At 41.9% G+C, this 25,903-nt stretch overlaps 1 protein-coding gene across 2 annotated transcripts in view; it reads right to left on the bottom strand.

Annotated features, from left to right (window-relative positions):
- The window catches only part of BACH2 (BTB domain and CNC homolog 2), a 508,005-nt gene that overhangs the window by 40,219 nt on the left and 441,883 nt on the right, over nt 1-25,903 (bottom strand). For both annotated transcript variants that reach the window (XM_053710550.1, XM_053710549.1), the window contains one exon: nt 24,103-25,626. In XM_053710550.1, coding sequence (XP_053566525.1) covers nt 24,103-25,626 — 1,524 coding nt within the window. The remainder of the gene's footprint in view (nt 1-24,102; nt 25,627-25,903) is intronic.

A 25,903-nucleotide genomic window follows, 5' to 3' on the forward strand; every position in this document is an offset into this window, starting at 1 on the left:
ATGAATTTGGCCTTAGCTAGTTGAGGCCAAGCTCTGAGAGCATTGAATATCGCTCTCAGTTCCAGAATGTTTATCGGGAGAAGAGACTCTTCCCGAGACCATAGACCCTGAGCTTTCAGGGATTCCCAGACCGCGCCCCAGCCCACTAGGCTGGTGTCGGTCGTGACAATGACCCACTCTGGTCTGCGGAAGCTCATTCCCTGTGACAGATTGTCCAGGGTCAGCCACCAACGGAGTGAATCTCTGGTCTTTTGATCTACTTGAATCGTCGGAGACAAGTCTGTATAATCCCCATTCCACTGTCTGAGCATGCACAGTTGTAATGGTCTTAGATGAATTCGTGCAAAAGGAACTATGTCCATTGTTGCAACCATCAATCCTATTACTTCCATGCACTGCGCTATGGAAGGACGAGGAAAAGAATGAAGTACTTGACAAGAGCTTAGAAGTTTTGATTTTCTGACCTCTGTCAGAAAAATCCTCATTTCTAAGGAATCTATTATTGTTCCCAAGAAGGGAACTCTTGTTGACGGGGACAGAGAACTTTTTTCTTTGTTCACCTTCCATCCGTGAGATCTGAGAAAGGCTAGGACGATGTCCGTATGAGCCTTTGCTTTTGACAGGGACGACGCTTGAATCAGGATGTCGTCCAAGTAAGGTACTACTGCAATGCCCCTTGGTCTTAGAACCGCTAGAAGGGACCCTAGTACCTTTGTGAAAATCCTTGGAGCAGTGGCTAATCCAAATGGAAGTGCCACAAACTGGTAATGCTTGTCCAGAAAAGCGAACCTTAGGAACTGATGATGTTCCTTGTGGATAGGAATATGTAGGTACGCATCCTTTAAATCCACGGTAGTCATAAATTGATTTTCCTGGATAGTAGGTAGGATCGTTCGAATAGTTTCCATTTTGAACGATGGTACCCTGAGAAATTTGTTTAGGATCTTTAGATCCAAAATTGGTCTGAATGTTCCCTCTTTTTTGGGAACTATGAACAGATTGGAATAAAATCCCATTCCTTGTTCTCTTATTGGAACTGGATGTATCACTCCCATCTTTAACAGGTCTTCTACACAATGTAAGAATGCCTGTCTCTTTATTTGGTTTGAAGATAATTGAGACCTGTGGAACCTTCCCCTTGGGGGTAGTTCCTTGAATTCCAGGAGATAACCTTGAGAAACTATTTCTAGCGCCCAAGGATCCTGAACATCTCTTGCCCAAGCCTGAGCAAAGAGAGAAAGTCTGCCCCCCACTAGATCCGGTCCCGGATCGGGGGCTATCCCTTCATGCTGTTTTGGTAGCAGTGGTAGGCTTCTTGGCCTGCTTACCCTTGTTCCAGCCTTGCATTGGTTTCCAGGCTGGTTTGGGTTGTGAAGTATTACCCTCTTGCTTAGAGGATACAGAATTAGAGACTGGTCCGTTTCTGCGAAAGGGACGAAAATTAGGCTTATTATTAGCCTTAAAAGACCTATCCTGTGGGAGGGCGTGGCCCTTTCCCCCAGTGATGTCTGAAATAATCTCTTTCAAATCAGGTCCAAATAATGTTTTACCTTTGAAAGGAATGTTAAGCAATTTTGTCTTGGAAGACACATCCGCTGACCAAGACTTTAGCCAAAGCACTCTGCGCGCCACGACAGCAAACCCTGAATTTTTCGCCGCTAATCTAGCTAATTGCAAAGCGGCATCTAAAACAAAAGAGTTAGCCAATTTAAGTGCTTGAACTCTGTCCATAACCTCCTCATACGAAGATTCTTTACTGAGCGATTTTTCTAGTTCCTCGAACCAGAAACACGCTGCCGTAGTGACAGGAACAATGCATGAAATTGGTTGTAGAAGGTAACCTTGCTGTACAAAAATCTTTTTAAGCAAACCCTCTAATTTCTTATCCATAGGATCTTTGAAAGCACAACTATCTTCGATAGGAATAGTAGTGCGTTTGTTTAGAGTAGAAACCGCCCCCTTGACCTTGGGGACTGTCTGCCATAAGTCCTTTCTGGGGTCGACTATAGGAAATAATTTCTTAAATATAGGGGGGGGGGAACAAAAGGTATGCCGGGCCTTTCCCACTCTTTATTTACTATGTCCGCCACCCGCTTGGGTATAGGAAAAGCGTCGGGGGGCACCGGAACCTCTAGGAACTTGTCCATCTTACATAATTTCTCTGGAATGACCAAATTGTCACAATCATCCAGAGTAGATAACACCTCCTTAAGCAGTGCGCGGAGATGTTCTAATTTAAATTTAAATGTCACAACATCAGGTTCAGCTTGATGAGAAATTTTTCCTGAATCTGAAATTTCTCCATCAGACAAAACCTCCCTCATGGCCCCTTGAGATTGGTGTGAGGGTATGTCAGAACAGTTATCATCAGCGTCCTCTTGCTCTTCAGTGTTTAAAACAGAGCAATCACGCTTTCTCTGATAAGTAGGCATTTTGGATAAAAGATTTGCTATGGAGTTATCCATTACAGCCGTTAATTGTTGCATGGTAATAAGTATTGGCGCACTAGATGTAATAGGGGCCTCCTGTGTGGGCATAACTGGTGTAGACACAGTAGGGGATGATGTAGTATCATGTTTACTCCCCTCATTTGAGGAATCATCTTGGGCAATATCATTATCTGTTGCATTACTGTCCTTACTTTGTTTGGACACTATGGCACAATTATCACATAAATTTAAATGGGGAGACACCTTGGCTTTCATACATATAGAACATAGCTTATCTGATGGTACAGACATGTTAAACAGGCTTAAACTTGTCAACAAAGCACAAAAAACGTTTTAAAATAAAACCGTTACTGTCACTTTAAATTTCAAACTGAAAACACTTTATTACTGAATATGTGAAAAAATATGAAGGAATTGTTCAAAATTCACCAAAATTTCACCACAGTGTCTTAAAGCATTAAAAGTATTGCACACCAAATTTCAGAGCTTTAACCCTTAAATTAACAGAACCGGAGCCGTTTTTACATTTAACCCCTATACAGTCCCAGAATGAGGCTCTGTCTATAACTAGAAAGGCCCCCATCTGAAAAAGGTGTCCAACACAGTGCCTGCCGTTTTTCTAAACGTTCCCCAAGATTATAATACCAATAATTAGTTAGAATCTGCATAATATGCCTAGTAAAGCAATTGTTTTAGCCCAGAAAAATGTCTACCAGTTTTTAAGCCCTTTTTGAAGCCCTTTATTCTTTTATGTTTAACTAAGAAAATGGCTTACCGGTCCCCATGAGGGGAAATGACAGCCTTCCAGCATTACATGGTCTTGTTAGAAATATGTCTAGTCATACCTTAAGCAGAAAAGACGGCTAACTGTTTCCCCCAACTGAAGTTACTTCATCTCAACAGTCCTGTGTGGAAACAGCAATCGATTTTAGTTACTGTCTGCTAAAATCATCTTCCTCTTACAAACAGAAATCTTCATCCTTTTCTGTTTCAGAGTAAATAGTACATACCAGCACTATTTTAAAATAACAAACACTTGATAGAAGAATAAAACTACATTTAAACACCAAAAAACTCTTAACCATCTCCGTGGAGATGTTGCCTGTGCAACGGCAAAGAGAATGACTGGGGTGGGCGGAGCCTAGGAGGGATCATGTGACCAGCTTTGCTGGGACTCTTTGCCATTTCCTGTTGGGGAAGAGAATATCCCACAAGTAAGGATGACGCCGTGGACCGGACACACCAATGTTGGAGAAAACAACTGCGCAGTAATGGCGCGAAAATGAGGCTCAGACTACAACTGGGAAGGCCCTTCCTGACTAGAAAAGGTGTCTAACATAGTGCATGACGTTAAAAAACGTTCCCCAAGTTTATAAGTGTGAATTATCAGCATAAACATGTATAAAATGTCCAAATAAAGCAATCGATTTAGCCCATAAAATTGTCTACCAGTTTTATAGCCCATATTAAGCCCTTTATTCTGTTTGAGACTAAGAAAATGGCTTACCGGTCCCCATGAGGGGAAATGACAGCCTTCCAGCATTACACAGTTTTGTTAGAAATATGGCTAGTCATACCTTAAGCAGAAAAGTCTGCTGTTTCCCCCAACTGAAGTTACTTCATCTCAACAGTCCTATGTGGAAACAGCAATCGATTTTAGTTACTGTCTGCTAAAATCATCTTCCTCTCACAAACAGAAATCTTCATCTTTTTCTGTTTCAGAGTAAATAGTACATACCAGCACTATTTTAAAATAACAAACTCTCTTAACCATCTCTGTGGAAATGTTGCCTGTGCAACGGCAAAGAGAATGACTGGGGTGGGCGGAGCCTAGGAGGGACTATATGGCCAGCTTTGCTGAGACTCTTTGCCATTTCCTGTTGGGGAAGAGATATTCCCACAAGTAAGGATGACGCCGTGGACCGGACACACCAATGTTGGAGAAATATATTAATATAACTGTGTTGATTATTCAAAACTGGGGACTGGGTAATAAAGGGATTATCTATCTTTTTAAACAATAAACTATGTGAGTAGACGGTGCCTTTAAGCATCTGCTTCTAGACATACATAGAATTCTAGAACTTGGGGACAGCACAGATTCAGACATTCTTTTCTTATTGTCAGAAGTTATCCCAATAGCATCTATACAATGAACAAACTTTCAGAGCCACTGTCCCCATTATTCAGGCAGCTGCAAGAGCATCCATATGCAGAAACTGTGAAATGAGTGTCAGTAGACAAAACATCTTTGTAATAGTATAAGTGTGAAAGTGAGAATAATGTTTACACTGAAATGTAGATTTATATTACTCACCTAATAATTATCAGGACACATTTATTTGTACTTGCAACCTTTACACTAACTGTTTCTTATTTTAAATCCCAGCTGGCAGCTCTAAACAGACCTGACTGTCCACCTAATCCCATCACAGTATTATTTTAGATAGAGGAGATAGAAAATTTGGAGGGTGTGGCAACGAGAAGGTGGAAAGCAGGGTAAGCGGTGATGAGAATTTGGAGGGGATGGCACAAAGATGGTGGGATGTAGGGGAATGTGGTGGTGGTGGTGATAATATGAAGGAAGTGGTAATGAGAAGGTGGGATGGAAGGGGAAGTAAAGTTGAGAATTTGGAGTAGGTGGCATCAAGCGGTGGAAATAAAAATATGTGGAGGTAAAAATAACTGTGGGAGGTAGCAGATAAGTGTAAGAGATGAATATTAGCACAAGGGTGTTGTGAAAGTACCACACTTTACTGGGAACAAATCAATGTTAATTAGAAAATCAGACATTTGAGAATACTACTAGGATTAATGCTTCTGCCAGCAAAAACAGCACATTTCCATGCAGTGACTTCTGTTTCACATCGGGTGCCAAAGGCCATGCTGAGTAGTTACATGTAGCAGGAGGATTCAAAACCATCAAAATCTTTGATTACTAATCTACACAATAAAATAAAGTGGTTATGAAAACCTTACATCATCAGCTGAAAAGATCTGACTATTGGCAAACAGCAGCATCAGGTCTCAGTACTTTGCTCCTGTTCACACGATGAGTACACACTAAACTATGTACCTCTTTAGTTGGCTGCATATTCCCAGACATCTCAATTTATCAACTACTGAGCAACTAAACCTGGTGGCTGACGTTAGACATAACCTTTGGACAATGAACACTGTATTAGTATAAGTGGCCTTTGTTAAAAAGCAATATAAATAAACAGACGCACAGACCTGCTAATTCTTATTACAATAGCTGCCGAATAACAGTGACAGAACTGTAATGCACAGTATGGATTGCATTTGGTTGGAAAGTATTACTTTTTTTACTGTCTCAAAGCAGCCTAACCCTGTGAAAGCCCATTGGGTATGTTTATTTTATCTCCTTTGTAGTGGACAGTTAGCAACAGATATACATGAGAATTTGTCAAACAATCACTTTGCATAATGTGGCTCATAATCATGAATACTAAGGAGAGTACATATACACCTTACCATTTTTTATTCTATATACTGTAGTTTGATATGTTTATATTTATGAGTTTGTATTCTTGGACTGCAAGGTAGGAAAAAACAGCACTTATCTAATCTGCATCTTATAAATTATACAAATCATATAGATATTACTTAGCTGTACTAGACTGCTAACACAGTCCTTTTGTGAAGTAATGAGAGTGATCTAAAACACCTTCTGTATATATTAAATGGTGATACACAAATACTGTATGTTCTATGGGCAAACTAGTCTTCTTTGGTTATTTTGTTAATTTATGTTAAAGGGACATTAAACACTAAATATATTTTATTAGCAAAGTATTGGAGTACCCCCCTCTAGTCGTGGGTGGGTCGTGTTGGAATCTAGCTTTCACAAAAACCTACAGTGTAACCTAGGTTCCCAAATGGTGGCATCCATAATTAAAAGGGAAGTGCATAAAATGGTTCCCAAATGGTGGCACACATAATTAAAGGGGCATTGAACTCCAAATGCATTTCATGCACTTCACTTTTAATTACAAATCAAATTACTAGTGGAAAGCACCAAAAACATCTCGCAACATATAACTGGAGTCGGTTATAAAATGTTACAGGGTTGGTTCCAAACATATTGGTTCATAATTATCCGGATCTAGAAGCTGAAGCAACAAATATATTACTAAATAGCAAATTACTACAGAGAAGAGAGGGCAGGGCTTTGTTTATGCTATAAATACAATAGCAATAAAACATTTTTTTAAGAGTTTTATTCCAATATTACTTATTAAGATATTGTCCATTTTTCCATACCATCTGTGTCCTATTTTTTACATATATTTACTACAATTCTGTACACTGATGCATATCCCTAGGTGAGCGTTATAGAACGACAACTACTGCTTGATGTGGGGCATTTATGAGGGACACACATTACCTTAACACAAGATTCAAGTACTTTACATTTTGCTTCTTGTAAATTTCATAAACCCTGACTCACACCCTGGTCTGTTACTGCATCCCGTGACTACAGATTCATCAATATCTGCCAGTGGTTTCAATATTGACGAGTCCCAACTGCAATGTCTACATATAACAGGAAAGATTTGTTTGCCACATGCAAATAGATTGTCATCTTCATACTGTTAAGTTTACAAAAAGGTGGGTTGGACCCGCGCCAAACAAAACCCCTATGTGCCTAAGGGTGGTGGCACCTAGTAACCACCAAGGAGGAAAATGCTTGTGAAATGGTAATCCCCCAGGCGCCTTCAGAAAGAGGCTAAGGGTAAATGGAGTGTGGAGAGATTAAACTACACACTCAAGGTGCTGGTGAATTGGGTACTTGGGGTTGGTTCTAAGACTCTCAGATAGAGTGCCTTAACACGGTGTATTAGAAATAAATCTGACTGTACTGTTACAGTAAGGGTATATATCAGCTTTAATTTTACACAAATAAAATAAATAAAATCAGGATAAAACACAAGTTGTACAGTACAATAGTAAACTTCTATGAGTGAAAAACTTAAAAATCATTAAAAAACCTCATGGATCCATGGGAAAAAAACAGATTACAAAAGTGCACACAGGCTGCAACAAGTTGCACTTGCGGTACTAGATCAAACTGGAGACAAAGGTCTCAGCACAGTGCTGTTCTGAGACCTTTGTCTCCAGTTTGATCTAGTACCGCAAGTGCAACTTGTTGCAGCCTGTGTGCACACAACTTCATTCCTTACTGTTGGGAAATACAACACCTGACCACCAGGCAAAAGACACCCAGCCAAAGGCTTAAATATCCCTCCCACTTCCCCTATCCCCCAGTCATTCTGCAGAGGGAACAAGGAAAAGTAGGAGAAATATCAGGGTATAAAGGTGCCAGAAGAAATAATATAAAAAAGGTAGCCACCAATCAAAAAATAAATTACAGACGGGGTCGTGGACTCTCCCTGCCAGGAAGGAAAGGAATTTATCTGGTAAGCATAAATTATGTTTTCCTTCCATAAGGCAGGGAGAGTCCACGACTTCATTCCTTACTGTTGGGAAAACTATACCCAAGCTCCTAGGGTTGCCACCTCAGCCATGTTTTTCTGGATACTTACTTATGAGTTACACATGCTGCAGGGTGTGCAGAGGGGAACATGAATTGCAACCCTGGATAGCACACAAATATTGATCCTGGAGCACAATATCTATGTTCCTCCCTGCATACCCTGCAGCATGTGTAACGCATAAGTGTCCAGGAAAACATGGCCAAGGTGGCAACCCTACAGAGGACACTGAATGAATAACGGGAGGGAACAAAAAAAGAGGGGAACCCTATTCTGAGGGCACCACAGCCTGCAAAACTTTTCTCCTGAAAGCTGCTTCAGCCGAAGCAAACTCATCAAACTTGTAAAATTTAGAAAAAGTGTGTAAGGAGGACCAGGTAGCCGCCTTACAAATCTGATCCATTGAGGCTTCGTTCTTAAAAGCCCAGGAGGGAGCCACTGCTCTAGACGAATGAGCCGCTATCCTCTCAGGAGGCTGTTGTCCCGCTGTCTCATAAGATGACACTCCTCAACTAGAAAGATAGGGAAGTCGTAGTAGCCTTCTGCCCCTTATTCTTCCCCATATAGATGACAAACAAAGAAGAAGATTGTCTGAATTCCTTAGTAGCCTGAAGATAGAACTTCAATGCACGAACCACATCCAGATTGTGAACCTAAGCGTTCTTTCGCTGAAGGATTAGGACACAAGGAAGGAACAACAATCTCTTGATTAATGTTACGGTCCGACACCACCATAGGGAGGAATCCTAATTTACTACGTAAAACCGCCTTATCAGCATGGAAAACAAGATAAGGGGAGTCGCATTGTAAAGCAGAAATCTCAAACTCTGCGCGCAGAGGCAATAGCCAGCAAAAAAAGAACCTTCCAAGATAACAATTTAATGTCAACAGTATGCATAGGCTCAAACGGAGCCTGCTGCAAAACACTAAGAACAAGATTTAAGCTCCACGTTTGAGCCCCAGATCTAAACAAAGGTCTGATCCTAGTCAGAGCCTTAACAAAGGACTGCACATCTGGAAGCTCAGTCAATCTTTTGTGCAGTAACACAGACAGGGCCGATATCTGTCCCTTCAGGGAACTAGTAGATAGACCCTTCTCCAGTCCATCTTGGAGAAAAGGTATAATTCTGGCAACCTTAAACTTATGCCAGGAAAAGCCATGCTCTTTACACCAGAACAAATAAGTCCTCCACACTTTATGGTAGATATGACGAGTAACTGGCCTACGAGCTTGAACCAGAGTGTCGATAACACTCTCAGAAAAACCTCTCTTGGCTAAGACTAAGAGTTCAATCTCCACGCAGTCAGCCTCAGAGAATCTAGATTTTGATGAACAAAAGGACCTTGTATCAGCAAATCTCTGCGACAAGGTAACCTCCACTGAGGAGATGAGGACATCCCAACCAGACCCGCAAACCACGTAATTCGCGACCACGATGGAGCAATCAAAATCACTGATGCTCGCACCTGCTTGATGCGAGCCACTACATGAGGGAGAAGCGGTAATGGAGGAAAAAAATATATGAGTCTAAACCCCCATGATACTGATAGGGCATCAATTCCACCTGAGGATCCCTCGACCTCTACCTGTACCTGGGTAGCTTGGTATTGAAGCGGAATGCCATGAGATCTATTTCCGGTGTCCCCCACTCGCTGCATATCTCTGTAAACACCTCGGGTGGAGAGACCATTCCCCTGGGTGAAAGTATTGCCTGCTGAGGAAGTCCGCATCCCAGTTGTCCACACCCGGAATGTGAATCACTGACAGCGTGTGAGTCTCCGCCCACTCTAGTATCTGAGATACTTCTCTCATCGCCAAGGAACTTCTCGTTCCCCCTGATGGTTGATGTAGGCAACCAAGGTTATATTGTCTGATTGGAATCTGATAAACTGGGATGAACCCAGAAGGGGCCAAGTCTTCAAGGCATTGAAGATTGCCTGGAGTTCCAAAATATTGAATGAGTCCACAGACTTTGTGCCTTCTTGGTACCCCAAACTGCTCCCCAGCCGGAAAGGCTTGCGTCCGTAGTCACAATCTCCCAGGACGGTCTCAAGAAGCACGTGCCTTGGGACAGATGATCTGGACAGAGCCACCAAGAGAGTGAGTCTCTCGACAGGTTGTCCAGCACAATCTGTTGAGACAGATCTGAATGGCCGCCGTTCCATTGTCTCAGCATGCATATTTGTAAGGGTCTGAGATGGAATCTGGCAAAAGGAGGAATGATGTCCATACAGGACACCATGAGTCCAATCACCTCCATACACTGAGCTACTGAGGGTATCAAGGAGACCTGGAGGGCAAGACATGCAGAAGTTAGATTGCGACGTCTCTGATCTGTGAGGAATATTCTCATGGATATGGAGTCTATTATTGTCCCCAGGAAATTCATCCTTGTACTTGGAGTAAGAGAACTCTTTTCCAAGTTTATCTTCCATCCATGTGATCGAAGAAGATAGAGAAGGGACTCCGAATGTTCTTCTGCTAGACAAAAAGATGGTGCCTGTACCAAGATATCATCCAAATAAGGCGCTACTGCAATACCTCGTGTTCTGGCAACAGCTAGAAGAGCCCCCAGAACCTTTGTAAATATCTTTGGAGCAGTAGCTAGGCCAAACATCAGGAACTGAAAATGTTCCCTGTGTATCGGGACGTGAAGGCATGCATCCTTCAGGTCTATTGAGGACATAAACTGTCCTTCCTAAACCAGAGGAAGCATTGACCGTATTGTCTCCATCTTGAAAGAGGGAACACTCAGAAACTTGTTGAGACACTTTAGGTCCAGAATTGGGCAAAAAGTTCTCTATGGAACTACGAAAAGGTTTGAATAAAACCCCAAACCTCTTTCTGCTGTAGGTACCGGGACAATTACTCCTAGAGAGGAGAGATCCTGTACGCAACCTAAGAAGGTAGCCCTTTTTTCTGGTTTTGTAGACAGACTGGAGAGAAGGAATCTGCCCCCAGGCTGATGAGACTTGAATCATATCCTGTATCATTGAGATACAACCTCCAGGACCCAAGGATCCTGTACATCCTGGAACCAAGCTTCTGAAAAAAAGAGACAGTCTGCCTCCTACTCGATCCAACCCCGAATCGGGGGCCGCCCGTTCATGACGATTTGTTCTTGGCGGGCTTCTTAGTCAGTTTGGACTTATTCCAGGACTGAGCCGGCTTCCAAGTACTCTTAGGCTGCTTAGACTTGGAGAATTTCTGTCTTTGTGATTTGTCAGAACAAAATGAAAGACAATTAGACAATTGCCGTTCCTTAGGCTATTTTTCTTGTCCTGCGTGAGGAAGGTACCTTTCTCTCCGGTAACCGTAGAAATAATGGAGTCCAGCCCTGGAACGAATAAAATCTTCCCCTTAAATGGAAGAGAAAGGAGTCTGGATTTAGAAGTCATATCCGCAGACCAAGACTTCAACCAGAAAGCCCAGCAGGCTAGGACCACAAAGCCAGAAGCCTTTGCATTTATGCAAATAATCTGCATATTCTCGTCACAGATGAAGGAGTTAGCAATTCTCAGAGCCTTAATTCTCTCCTGAATATCCTCGAGGGGAGTCTCCACCTCAATGAGCTCCGACAGAGTGTCACACCAGTAGGTAGTTGCTCCAGCAACCATGGCTACAGCTGCCACCGGTTGAAATTAAAAACCCCAAATGTTGAAACATCTTCCTCAGAAAAGTTTCCATTTTCTTATCCATAGGCTCTCTAAAAGAAGAACTATCCTCCAGAGGGATAGTAGTACGCTTAGCCAGCCACCTTTAGGATGGAACCCCACAAGTCTAATTGAGAGTCAGGGACCGGGAATAATTTTTTAAAAGTAGACAAGGGGGAAAAAGAAGTGCCTATTCTTTCCCATTCGTTACTAATAATGTTCACCATCTTAACTGGCACAGGAAAAGTCAGAGGGAACTTCCTGTCTTCATAAACCCTGTCTAATTTAGGGATGTTAGGTTCCTCAGGGAGAGAAGCTCCTGGAACTTCTAGCGTAGACAGAACCTCCTTTAATAAAAAACGTAGATGCTCAATTTTTTTTTTTTTAGCAAATTTTTTTTATTGAGACAAACAAACAAGAATCCATACAGAGCCTTCAAATGATACAAAACGAGAACATCTGTAAGTACAAACAGAATACATAAGGAAGCGTTGTAAAGGTTGAATATTCACATATATGTATATATATATATATATATATATATGGTGAGACCAAAAGAGAAGGCATGGAAAGGGTCTCTTTTCTGAAAGTGGTCTAAAAAAAATATATAGCAAGGAGCTGTGTCTGCTGCTAACTGCCTTGTGGCGTAGTGTCTATGTGTGATGACAAAAACGGAACCTGGGAGAAGCAATAATGATAAGGGGGAGGAGAGAAAAAAGGAAGAAAAAAAAGGGGGGGAAGGTGGGGTAGCTCTAGGAGGGGGTCTAGAGGTTAGTTAGCAAAAAGCCCCCTCCAGATGGAGGATTAGATGAGACGTGGTTAATTGCATGTGGAGCGGGTAGTGTAGAAAGGGTAGTAATCTTTTGGGACCCAGATTCCTGAGAGGTAGACGGCTCAGAGGGGCTAACAGCGCTATGAGTATTAGCAGACTTGTCTCCCTTCTTAGACTTTAGAACAGTGCTTAGGCAAATGGAACAAAATTGAGCAGGCGGGCAACCACGGCCTTCTCACAATATAAACAGGAATTATTCATCAGTACAGAAGGAGCGGAACCGTCTAATGTAATATCATAGTCTTCCATAGCTAGGATATATTCACAGAAGCAATAAGAAAAAAGGGAAAGAACCCAGCAACCTAATACACAAAACAAATAGGTAACGGGTGATTACAGCACAATGTTACACTAACGTGTTAGACAATCTGGCTCCATGGAGGGGGATAAGGTAATTCTATTGAGTATATGCATAGTATCACGCCACTTCGTCCCAATTCAGATAAAACACACACAGAAAGACCCAAGCCCTTTAGCCCCAGTTACGGGAGAAACCTTATCTCACTCACTTCCAAAATTCAGCGGCTCACAGGATATCCTTACCGGGCTCTTCAGGTGTTATTTCGGCGTGTCTTTGAATACCTCTACGTGACTGTCATGTGACCTACCCTCCAGCCAATCCGCTGCTAAACACCTGCTCCAACCAAAAAGCAACCAGCTACGTGTCCGGATCTTCTGGAGTTGAAGGATAAAGGAAGAAAACTGATCCATGAACGCTACAACAAAGTCTTTATTTGATTCCACTCGGGATAAAAGAAATGGTGCCAGCAAACATTGGTTCACATACATTTAAGGGCGAAGCACTGATTCATGGATCAGTTTTCTTCCTTCATATATATACACAGAGGACAGACAAAAAGTAAACACTTTTATAATCCCAATGGCTGGGGCACTAACCATCTCCTAGACCCAGACAGTGATTTTCGCAGCAAGATCGTTGCAAAAACAAAAAGGGTATACCCGGTCACGTAGTGCGTAGGACAGGACTTCCCCAGCTATGAAAAAGGCGCCAAGCTATTATGAGCTGCGCAACATATAAAAACGAAAGTTTGCAAGGAGTTGAAATCCGAATGATAACCTGCTGTTTGACAAAAGCAAACAAGGCTTTACGGAGCTCCCTGGCAGCAGCTTGTAGGAGATCACCTTATATTGCTGACCAGAAACAGCAGTCTAAGGCTACAAGACACAGTCACACTAGTGGATCCGGAGATTTTGATCGGAATGTCAGGAGTTAAAATCCGACAGAGAACCCGCTGTTTGAAATAAGTAAGCAAGGTTTGCAGAGCTCCCTAACAGCGGAGCCTTCCTGTACGTCATAGGTGACATCATAGTGTGCGGGATTATAAATCGCATACTCCCGCGATTTGAAATCGCTGCGGTTAATCGAATCATGTGATTAATCATGCAGCCCTACTGTATAGCAAAAGAGTATATATAAAACGACCTTACCTCCAGGATCCATGCTGTGGTACAGGCACAGCTTCTCAAGTGTGACAGTCTTGATATGTCAAGCCTCTGACATAGACTTGACATATCATTTTAATCGGAATATGCATCACCTTGGTGATAACATGTGTGCCATGTGTATCTGTTCTCACTTTATGCAAACACACATAAGTTAAAAATTGCAGAGCTTGTATAGGTTTATCCTATTTTTTGGTGTGCGGCACCAACCCTCTTGAACGCACCCTCTCATGCTGTCTGGCTCTCCCCTAATCTATAATTGCCCTCATCTAACTCTGTATTAACATCATTCTCACCCTTGCAGTCCTTTTTCTGTTGCTCACCCTCGGACCTCCTACCTGTCTAGATTGTAAGTTCCCATGGGAATAGGGCCTTCAATGTCTCCTACACGTGTTTGTCTAATTCTGTCTTGTCTCTTACAAGTATTGCATCATTGTTTTACTTATATCAATTATACCCATGGACAGCGCTTTATAAATAAAGTATAATAATAATAATAATTTAGTAATACCAATGATCTAGGGTACAGATGGCCAACTACATGTGACCCTTGGTACTAGGTTTTGTGGCTCTTCCAGAAAAGCAGAACTAACAATAGGAGCCTTAGTTTTTGTTGCTCTAGGAATAAGTGAACTAAAATGTGTGCTTTAGTGTAAACACAATTCAAATTAATGCTCTGGAGCAAATAACAGCAGACAAAGGATCCGCTGCAAACTTACCTAAACTATAAAACATTCTTAGGAAATATTGTATTTGTTTGTTTAAAAGGCATACATTTATGTGCAGCCCTGTAAGGCTTCTAAAACATTGATCTGCGGCCCCTGTGTGCAAGACAGTTGATCTAGGGGACAATCTGAAACCAATGTGCTCTTTACTATAGATCATACTATTTTATCTCACATATTATGTAGTTAGCAGGCAAAATCAGGACACGCGTCTTCAAATTAAATAAATCTATGAACTGAATCCAAGCGACAGCATTACACTGAACTGGAAGGAATGTATTGCTAATGAGCAGGACTATAAAACATATTACAGTATGGGCCAAATATTTGCTGACAACCCAAATAATAAGTATATTACCATTTGTACTCCTACATTTGTTCATTTCAGCTATGGCTTGGCAGTTTTCATGTGTGGGAGGTAAAGCATGAGATGGTTTTGGCTGCCTTGAATATGAATTGGAAAATAACTTATTGGTAGGACTCAAACATCATTTCAGAAAATTACTTTAGAGGATTTGCCCATGAACAATATGGCTCTCATATACACATGAATCTCAAATGTATCTCAACAATCACATTCAGGCCTACTGTCAGGAGTGGACCAGGGACGTATTATGACCAAGGTCAACAAGGCCGTGCCTAGGGTAGCAGATTTGGGGATGTTGGGGGGGGGGGGGGTGGCACTTTTAAACATCACTAACCAGGTTAGCAGAGACAGGAAGCACCGAAAGTCTTAAAGGTTTCCCCAGGAGCTCCAGGGACAGAGGACTTGAACTACAAGGCGTTGTCAGAGAGTCTGCTAACCGTAGACTCGCTGGCAATGCCATGTAACTTAAGTCCTCAGTCCCTAGAACTTCTGGGGAAACCTCTGTAACACTTTCATTACTGCCTGTATCTGCCAACCCGGTAAGTGATGCCAAAAAGTGCCGCCTGCCCATCTTCCCAAATCTGCAGGCCTACAGAGGTTTCCCCAGCAGTGGGAAGTTGGTGTATGCACAACATAACGTACATCACACTGCCTCCCAGATACCGTTGTTGGGTTGAGAGCCATATCAGCTGTTTGGAGATCATGAATAAGACTGTTTGACAAACAGGACATTTACAAAGAATGTCATATGCTGTGATATCCACAATAACTTATATATAATTTTAAAGTTAGTTGCAAGAAGTTTATGGTTAAAGTGAATGTAAAGTTTCATCAAGTAGTGCCCGGTTTTTAAAAATACTGTTAAAAACAGGGGCACTTTCATTGATGCACCATGTTTGTAGAAATACTTACCTCTTCATCTTAAAAGCCGGATCGCTGATGATGTCGCTTCCCCAGCCCGTTGCAAGCCTCTTCCTACGTCAGAAATGATGATTCCGGCCTTCCTCCAATCACGTACTGCTTTAGGCAATGCTTCCCCCGGGGGGGAAGCCGTGATTGGAGGATGCCGGAATCGTCATTGCTGACGTAGGAAGAGACTTGTGACGGGCTGGAGAAGCGCTGGAGCGGCTTTCAAGATGAAGAGGTAAGCATTTCTACAAATATGGTGCAATGTAAAGTTTCATCAATGAAAGTGCCCCTGTTTTTAATAGTATTTTTAAAAACTGGGCACTACTTGATGAAACTTCCCATTCACTTTAACTCCGGTGGATATTTGAATGGCTCTCTAAGGTGACGAATATTATCTCCTATTTTTTATGAGCTGGATATATATGCTATATTTAGCTTATTAAGTAGTGATGCACCAAAGTGGAAATTCTGGACCGAAATCGAAAATCTAGGATGCATTTTGCCGAAAACCTAAACTGTCTTTTTTTCTCCAAATTATTTCCAAATATATATATATATATTTGTTTTTTTGCATAATTAGACTACTTAATGAATGAATCTGAATTGAAAACCTGCAAGCCAATAAAATAAAATAACTACACTTTTATTGAAAGTAACGCACTAAAATTGGACAAAAAAAATCTTAAAACAATAATATGTTACACAATAATTTTTACCAAGAAAAAAAAAAGGGAAAAAAAACTGAATCCGAAAGAAACTATAATTCCATTTTCAGCGACCAAAATTTCGGTGTATACCTACTTAAAACAATATTACATATCAATAAACTGTATTATTCTTTATTTAGTTCTGTGTAACAGAATCAGATTTAACAGTATTTTTTTTTTTTTACCAATTATCCACATAAAGTATAGTCCTAGAAAACTATTATTATATGCAAAACAGTAAGTCAAGTAATGAACTCAAACAGCAGCTCTAGGCAAGCATCAAATTTGAAATATGCTTCACAATTTCACCGAAAAAGTAAAAAAAAAAAGAAAACCGAAATAACCGAAAATGCAATTTTCGGCCGAAACATTTCTGCGGCCGAAATTTCCGTGCATCCCTATTATTAAGTTTATTTACTTATACAGGTAGAAAACCCTTTATCCAAACTGCTTGGGACCGGAAAAGGTTTGGATTTTCTCAATAGTTTGGATTTTTAAAATATTTGCATCTGTAAAATGGGAAAGTTTGGAGACAATACCTTATGTCATTTAGGCAATATTTACATGGATTTATACAGCTTATACATGTAACCTAAAGGTAGGTTTATATAATTTGTAATACTTTTGTATACATAGTAGCCTCAGAAATATAGTATAGTACTGCAATCATAAAGGTAATATTTGTTGTTTTAAATAAAAACAGAATTTATGTTTACCTGATAAATTACTTTCTCCAACGGTGTGTCCGGTCCACGGCGTCATCCTTACTTGTGGGATATTCTCTTCCCCAACAGGAAATGGCAAAGAGCCCAGCAAAGCTGGTCACATGATCCCTCCTAGGCTCCGCCTACCCCAGTCATTCGACCGACGTTAAGGAGGAATATTTGCATAGGAGAAACCATATGATACCGTGGTGACTGTAGTTAAAGAAAATAAATTATCAGACCTGATTAAAAAACCAGGGCGGGCCGTGGACCGGACACACCGTTGGAGAAAGTAATTTATCAGGTAAACATAAATTCTGTTTTCTCCAACATAGGTGTGTCCGGTCCACGGCGTCATCCTTACTTGTGGGAACCAATACCAAAGCTTTAGGACACGGATGAAGGGAGGGAGCAAATCAGGTCACCTAAATGGAAGGCACCACGGCTTGCAAAACCTTTCTCCCAAAAATAGCCTCAGAAGAAGCAAAAGTATCAAACTTGTAAAATTTGGTAAAAGTGTGCAGTGAAGACCAAGTCGCTGCCCTACATATCTGATCAACAGAAGCCTCGTTCTTGAAGGCCCATGTGGAAGCCACAGCCCTAGTGGAATGAGCCGTGATTCTTTCGGGAGGCTGCCGTCCGGCAGTCTCGTAAGCCAATCTGATGATGCTTTTAATCCAAAAAGAGAGAGAGGTAGAAGTCGCTTTTTGACCTCTCCTTTTACCGGAATAAACAACAAACAAGGAAGATGTTTGTCTAAAATCCTTTGTAGCATCTAAATAGAATTTTAGAGCGCGAACAACATCCAAATTGTGCAACAAACGTTCCTTCTTTGAAACTGGTTTCGGACACAGAGAAGGTACGATAATCTCCTGGTTAATGTTTTTGTTAGAAACAACTTTTGGAAGAAAACCAGGTTTAGTACGTAAAACCACCTTATCTGCATGGAACACCAGATAAGGAGGAGAACACTGCAGAGCAGATAATTCTGAAACTCTTCTAGCAGAAGAAATTGCAACTAAAAACAAAACTTTCCAAGATAATAACTTAATATCAACGGAATGTAAGGGTTCAAACGGAACCCCCTGAAGAACTGAAAGAACTAAGTTGAGACTCCAAGGAGGAGTCAAAGGTTTGTAAACAGGCTTAATTCTAACCAGAGCCTGAACAAAGGCTTGAACATCTGGCACAGCTGCCAGCTTTTTGTGAAGTAACACAGACAAGGCAGAAATCTGTCCCTTCAGGGAACTAGCAGATAATCCTTTTTCCAATCCTTCTTGAAGGAAGGATAGAATCTTAGGAATCTTAACCTTGTCCCAAGGGAATCCTTTAGATTCACACCAACAGATATATTTTTTCCAAATTTTGTGGTAAATCTTTCTAGTTACAGGCTTTCTGGCCTGAACAAGAGTATCGATAACAGAATCTGAGAACCCTCGCTTCGATAAGATCAAGCGTTCAATCTCCAAGCAGTCAGCTGGAGTGAAACCAGATTCGGATGTTCGAACGGACCCTGAACAAGAAGGTCTCGTCTCAAAGGTAGCTTCCAAGGTGGAGCCGATGACATATTCACCAGATCTGCATACCAAGTCCTGCGTGGCCACGCAGGAGCTATCAAGATCACCGACGCCCTTTCCTGATTGATCCTGGCTACCAGCCTGGGGATGAGAGGAAACGGCGGGAACACATAAGCTAGTTTGAAGGTCCAAGGTGCTACTAGTGCATCCACTAGAGCCGCCTTGGGATCCCTGGATCTGGACCCGTAGCAAGGAACTTTGAAGTTCTGACGAGAGGCCATCAGATCCATGTCTGGAATGCCCCACAGCTGAGTGACTTGGGCAAAGATTTCCGGATGGAGTTCCCACTCCCCCGGATGCAATGTCTGACGACTCAGAAAATCCGCTTCCCAATTTTCCACTCCTGGGATGTGGATAGCAGACAGGTGGCAGGAGTGAGACTCCGCCCATAGAATGATTTTGGTCACTTCTTCCATCGCTAGGGAACTCCTTGTTCCCCCCTGATGGTTGATGTACGCAACAGTTGTCATGTTGTCTGATTGAAACCGTATGAACTTGGCCCTCGCTAGCTGAGGCCAAGCCTTGAGAGCATTGAATATCGCTCTCAGTTCCAGAATATTTATTGGTAGAAGAGATTCTTCCCGAGACCAAAGACCCTGAGCTTTCAGGGATCCCCAGACCGCGCCCCAGCCCATCAGACTGGCGTCGGTCGTGACGATGACCCACTCCGGTCTGCGGAATGTCATCCCTTGTGACAGGTTGTCCAGGGACAGCCACCAACGGAGTGAGTCTCTGGTCCTCTGATTTACTTGTATCTTCGGAGACAAGTCTGTATAGTCCCCATTCCACTGACTGAGCATGCACAGTTGTAATGGTCTTAGATGACTGCGCGCAAAAGGAACTATGTCCATTGCCGCTACCATCAAACCGATCACTTCCATGCACTGCGCTATGGAAGGAAGAGGAACGGAATGAAGTATCCGACAAGAGTCTAGAAGTTTTGTTTTTCTGGCCTCTGTCAGAAAAATCCTCATTTCTAAGGAGTCTATTATTGTTCCCAAGAAGGGAACCCTTGTTGACGGAGATAGAGAACTCTTTTCCACGTTCACTTTCCATCCGTGAGATCTGAGAAAGGCCAGGACAATGTCCGTGTGAGCCTTTGCTTGAGGAAGGGACGACGCTTGAATCAGAATGTCGTCCAAGTAAGGTACTACAGCAATGCCCCTTGGTCTTAGCACAGCTAGAAGGGACCCTAGTACCTTTGTGAAAATCCTTGGAGCAGTGGCTAATCCGAAAGGAAGCACCACGAACTGGTAATGCTTGTCCAGGAATGCAAACCTTAGGAACCGATGATGTTCCTTGTGGATAGGAATATGTAGATACGCATCCTTTAAATCCACTGTGGTCATGAATTGACCTTCCTGGATGGAAGGAAGAATAGTTCGAATGGTTTCCATCTTGAACGATGGAACCTTGAGAAACTTGTTTAAGATCTTGAGATCTAAGATTGGTCTGAACGTTCCCTCTTTTTTGGGAACAATGAACAGATTGGAGTAGAACCCCATCCCTTGTTCTCTTAATGGAACAGGATGAATCACTCCCATTTTTAACAGGTCTTCTACACAATGTAAGAATGCCTGTCTTTTTACGTGGTCTGAAGACAACTGAGACCTGTGGAACCTCCCCCTTGGGGGAAGCCCCTTGAATTCCAGAAGATAACCTTGGGAGACTATTTCTAGCGCCCAAGGATCCAGAACATCTCTTGCCCAAGCCTGAGCGAAGAGAGAGAGTCTGCCCCCCACCAGATCCGGTCCCGGATCGGGGGCCAACATTTCATGCTGTCTTGGTAGCAGTGGCAGGTTTCTTGGCCTGCTTTCCCTTGTTCCAGCCTTGCATTGGTCTCCAAGCTGGCTTGGCTTGAGAAGTATTACCCTCTTGCTTAGAGGACGTAGCACTTTGGGCTGGTCCATTTCTACGAAAGGGACGAAAATTAGGTTTATTTTTTGCCTTGAAAGGCCGATCCTGAGGAAGGGCGTGGCCCTTACCCCCAGTGATATCAGAGATAATCTCTTTCAAGTCAGGGCCAAACAGCGTTTTCCCCTTGAAAGGAATGTTAAGTAGCTTGTTCTTGGAAGACGCATCAGCTGACCAAGATTTCAACCAAAGCGCTCTGCGCGCCACAATAGCAAACCCAGAATTCTTAGCCGCTAACCTAGCCAATTGCAAAGTGGCGTCTAGGGTGAAAGAATTAGCCAATTTGAGAGCATTGATTCTGTCCATAATCTCCTCATAAGGAGGAGAATCACTATCGACCGCCTTTATCAGCTCATCGAACCAGAAACATGCGGCTGTAGCTACAGGGACAATGCATGAAATTGGTTGTAGAAGGTAACCCTGCTGAACAAACATCTTTTTAAGTAAACCTTCTAATTTTTTATCCATAGGATCTTTGAAAGCACAACTATCCTCTATGGGTATAGTGGTGCGTTTGTTTAAAGTGGAAACCGCTCCCTCGACCTTGGGGACTGTCTGCCATAAGTCCTTTCTGGGGTCGACCATAGGAAACAATTTTTTAAATATGGGGGGAGGGACGAAAGGAATACCGGGCCTTTCCCATTCTTTATTAACAATGTCCGCCACCCGCTTGGGTATAGGAAAAGCTTCTGGGAGCCTCGGGACCTCTAGGAACTTGTCCATTTTACATAGTTTCTCTGGAATGACCAACTTGTCACAATCATCCAGAGTGGATAATACCTCCTTAAGCAGAATGCGGAGATGTTCCAACTTAAATTTAAACGTAATCACATCAGGTTCAGCTTGTTGAGAAATGTTCCCTGAATCAGTAATTTCTCCCTCAGACAAAACCTCCCTGGCCCCATCAGACTGGGTTAGGGGCCCTTCAGAACCATTATTATCAGCGTCGTCATGCTCTTCAGTATCTAAAACAGAGCAGTCGCGCTTACGCTGATAAGTGTTCATTTTGGCTAAAATGTTTTTGACAGAATTATCCATTACAGCCGTTAATTGTTGCATAGTAAGGAGTATTGGCGCGCTAGATGTACTAGGGGCCTCCTGAGTGGGCAAGACTCGTGTAGACGAAGGAGGGAATGATGCAGTACCATGCTTACTCCCCTCACTTGAGGAATCATCTTGGGCATCATTGTCATTGTCACATAAATCACATTTATTTAAATGAATGGGAATTCTGGCTTCCCCACATTCAGAACACAGTCTATCTGGTAGTTCAGACATGTTAAACAGGCATAAACTTGATAACAAAGTCCAAAAAACGTTTTAAAATAAAACCGTTACTGTCACTTTAAATTTTAAACTGAACACACTTTATTACTGCAATTGCGAAAAAACATGAAGGAATTGTTCAAAATTCACCAAATTTTCACCACAGTGTCTTAAAGCCTTAAAAGTATTGCACACCAAATTTGGAAGCTTTAACCCTTAAAATAACGGAACCGGAGCCGTTTTTAACTTTAACCCCTTTACAGTCCCTGGTATCTGCTTTGCTGAGACCCAACCAAGCCCAAAGGGGAATACGATACCAAATGACGCCTTCAGAAAGTCTTTTCTATGTATCAGAGCTCCTCACACATGCGACTGCATGTCATGCCTCTCAAAAACAAGTGCGCAACACCGGCGCGAAAATGAGGCTCTGCCTATGATTTGGGAAAGCCCCTAAAGAATAAGGTGTCTAAAACAGTGCCTGCCGATATTATTATATCAAAATACCCAGAATAAATGATTCCTCAAGGCTAAATATGTGTTAATAATGAATCGATTTAGCCCAGAAAAAGTCTACAGTCTTAATAAGCCCTTGTGAAGCCCTTATTTACGATCTTAATAAACATGGCTTACCGGATCCCATAGGGAAAATGACAGCTTCCAGCATTACATCGTCTTGTTAGAATGTGTCATACCTCAAGCAGCAAGAGACTGCTCACTGTTCCCCCAACTGAAGTTAATTGCTCTCAACAGTCCTGTGTGGAACAGCCATGGATTTTAGTGACGGTTGCTAAAATCATTTTCCTCATACAAACAGAAATCTTCATCTCTTTTCTGTTTCTGAGTAAATAGTACATACCAGCACTATTTCAAAATAACAAACTCTTGATTGAATAATAAAAACTACAGTTAAACACTAAAAAACTCTAAGCCATCTCCGTGGAGATGTTGCCTGTACAACGGCAAAGAGAATGACTGGGGTAGGCGGAGCCTAGGAGGGATCATGTGACCAGCTTTGCTGGGCTCTTTGCCATTTCCTGTTGGGGAAGAGAATATCCCACAAGTAAGGATGACGCCGTGGACCGGACACACCTATGTTGGAGAAATATAGACTATCACTTGCATTTTAAAAACCAAAAACCAAAGCCATATGCAGAGATGATTGTGACTTACGGGCGTAGAAAAATAGTACATTTTGAATATATGATTTTTAAAAAAATTATTAATTAAAAAGTCTGGATTTTAGAATAAGTTTGGATTTTGGAATTTCGGATTTGGGTATTTGTACCTGTATAACAATTATTGATTAAAGCTTGGATAGTTTGGGGATATTTTGGTACATTCATTTATAAATACAAAAAGTAGCCCTCAATGTGGTAAGTGGAGCACTCATTTTTATCCAATTGGGTGTAGTGTCCCCTGACACCCAAGGAGTTCACCTACCTAATTAGTGCTCTGGTCTCCATCCCTTCTTTCCCTCATCTGTCATCTCTTTCTCCCCTCCTCCTTTCTCTTACAGCCTCTTCCCTCCTCTCCTATCATTTACTTTGGAAATGCCATGAAAACACTAAAATTATTGATATCTTAAATTTATCTACATTTTAAATGAGAACTGTTTCTTTCTATAAAGGCACCTGCCTGATATCTCATAGAAACTAATATTTTTTTTAAAAGAGTAAAAGAAAAAAAAATATATGGGGTCATTCTATTTAAATGGAGATTATTCCAGTTTATAAATGTTTCTAAATAAAAAAAAAAGAGAAAATACATTTTGAAACTTGTGTTAAACCTAAAAAAAGGTCTGACTTAATGTTGTTTGCACAACGTTATGCTACATAAACAACTATACATATAGTATTTGTTCCTGACAGACTTCAACAATTCTTGTTTGATCATTTAGCAGAAGGTATAGACAAGTACTCCAATATGGTAATTAGAAGGGCAGGATATGTGGATACGTGTGTCACATTAGCAGTGTGTGCTTAATGGTGCGTATAATGCACTGAAATTGATTTCCTACCTCGTGCCCCCTGTCTTGTACTGGGCATGACTCACTGTCTGCTTCAGAAAATGATCCAGATTCGTCACTTGAGTTTGTTCCATAAGACTGCTCACATTTAATTTGCGGCCTTACTTGGTTGTACACAGAGTCTGACATTGAACAAGCTTCTGGGTGCTCAGTGGGTGGGAATCGTGGGCCCTGGGAACAAGGAGATGATGAAAATTCACAGAGAGGGAGGCTACAAGGGGAACCACCACTGCCATCTTCAGCATATGAGTATGAGGAGCATGAGCTAGATGTTCTGGTCCTGGTTTCCAAAGGCGGAGAGCGAGGGCAAACTTTAATTGGCACAGGGCAACTTGAATTAGGTCGTAACCTTCCTGGCAAAGGGTCTGTTACCAGACCACTGTGGGGAAAGGTATGTGAACTAGGTAGAGATTGGCTAGCTCCTGCCCACAGACCCTTTGGCACATGCTCAGAAAATTCCTTGTCCAAGCAGCTCACGCCAGAATACGATTGCACCGGAGTGCTTATTTGGTCACAAGCACTTGAGGAGAATATTACGCTCCTCCTATCTATTTCTAAATCATGCTTAGAGGCAAGCTCAGAACCTGAAGCCCTTAGAGGGGATGTCATGAGAAAAATTGGGGAATCTTTCTGAGTTTCACAAGACAGTTCATAACTCCCAGTGAAAGCGTTATATTCAGTTTTATGGTCACCCTGAGATGCTCCCTTTTCCACAGGGCATGAAGGACTTCGGACAAAATGCGGTTGGGAAGTACCAGGCAAGCCAACAAACTCCCCCCCTTTAGTTCTACTGAAAAAAGTTCTTAAACAGGAAGGGGATGACACAGTTTTTGGGCTATCAATGTTTATGGGGCTGGGCTGATTTCTGACCATCTCAACATCCCCTTCTTTATCCCTGATGTCATTTTCATCGCCAGACAAGCAAAGTGTAATACTCTCCTCCTCATTTTCCTCATCTCGAGGCTCACTTTTGATCTGGCCGGATGTCAGTCCGTTATCAGAATTATGTTCACTGTATGTGCTTGTAAAACCTGAGGTACTGTGTGATGTATTATAAACATTCTTGGTACAAGCCAGCTGGTATTTCTTATATCTTGGGTAGCGGATTATAGGATCCTTGTCTAAACTTTCCTTGGTCTCCTTTTGCATATCAGAATTAGCTAAAATAACTTCACTTCTTTCTGCCACCTTTCCACCCGAGTCAAAAGTTGGTGGCTCCTGTAGAAAATTTTCCTTAGGACAGGAGATTTTTGAGGTTTCAGATTCCATAGTTTCCTCTTCACAATCAAAAGTCTCATTATGCATACGCTGGCATGAGGTGTCTTTCTTGCACAAGAATAAGCCATCTTCATTGTTCAACAGCTGCGTTTGAAGGAACCGGAAGCAGGAGTCTTCAAGGTTGTGCATACGTAGGAACTCTGCACAGTGGATGACCTCTTGTATGTTTTCTCTGCTTAGTAGCAGCTTAGCCGTGTAGGCAAACTGCAACAATGGACCAAATCCTCTAGCAGTGACCTGCAAAAAAAAAAAAAAAAAACAGGGACATTTTTAATATCAGCACTGCAATTGTCTTTAATCCTTGAAGTGTAGTTAGATAACCTGACAGCTACAATGTCTATACATAAACAATGTAAAATACCAGTTAATCTTCCATTGGATCAGCAGCCATTCTACTCTCAATAATTAACGCCACCATTTCTATACAACATGCCAAAAATTGGACATAAGGGATACTGCACTGACAAGGGAAGATCATATAAAAGCCATGCAGATAAATAAAAACACGATGAAT

This window comes from Bombina bombina, chromosome 4, assembly GCF_027579735.1.
Source record: "Bombina bombina isolate aBomBom1 chromosome 4, aBomBom1.pri, whole genome shotgun sequence".
NCBI lineage: Eukaryota > Metazoa > Chordata > Amphibia > Anura > Bombinatoridae > Bombina > Bombina bombina.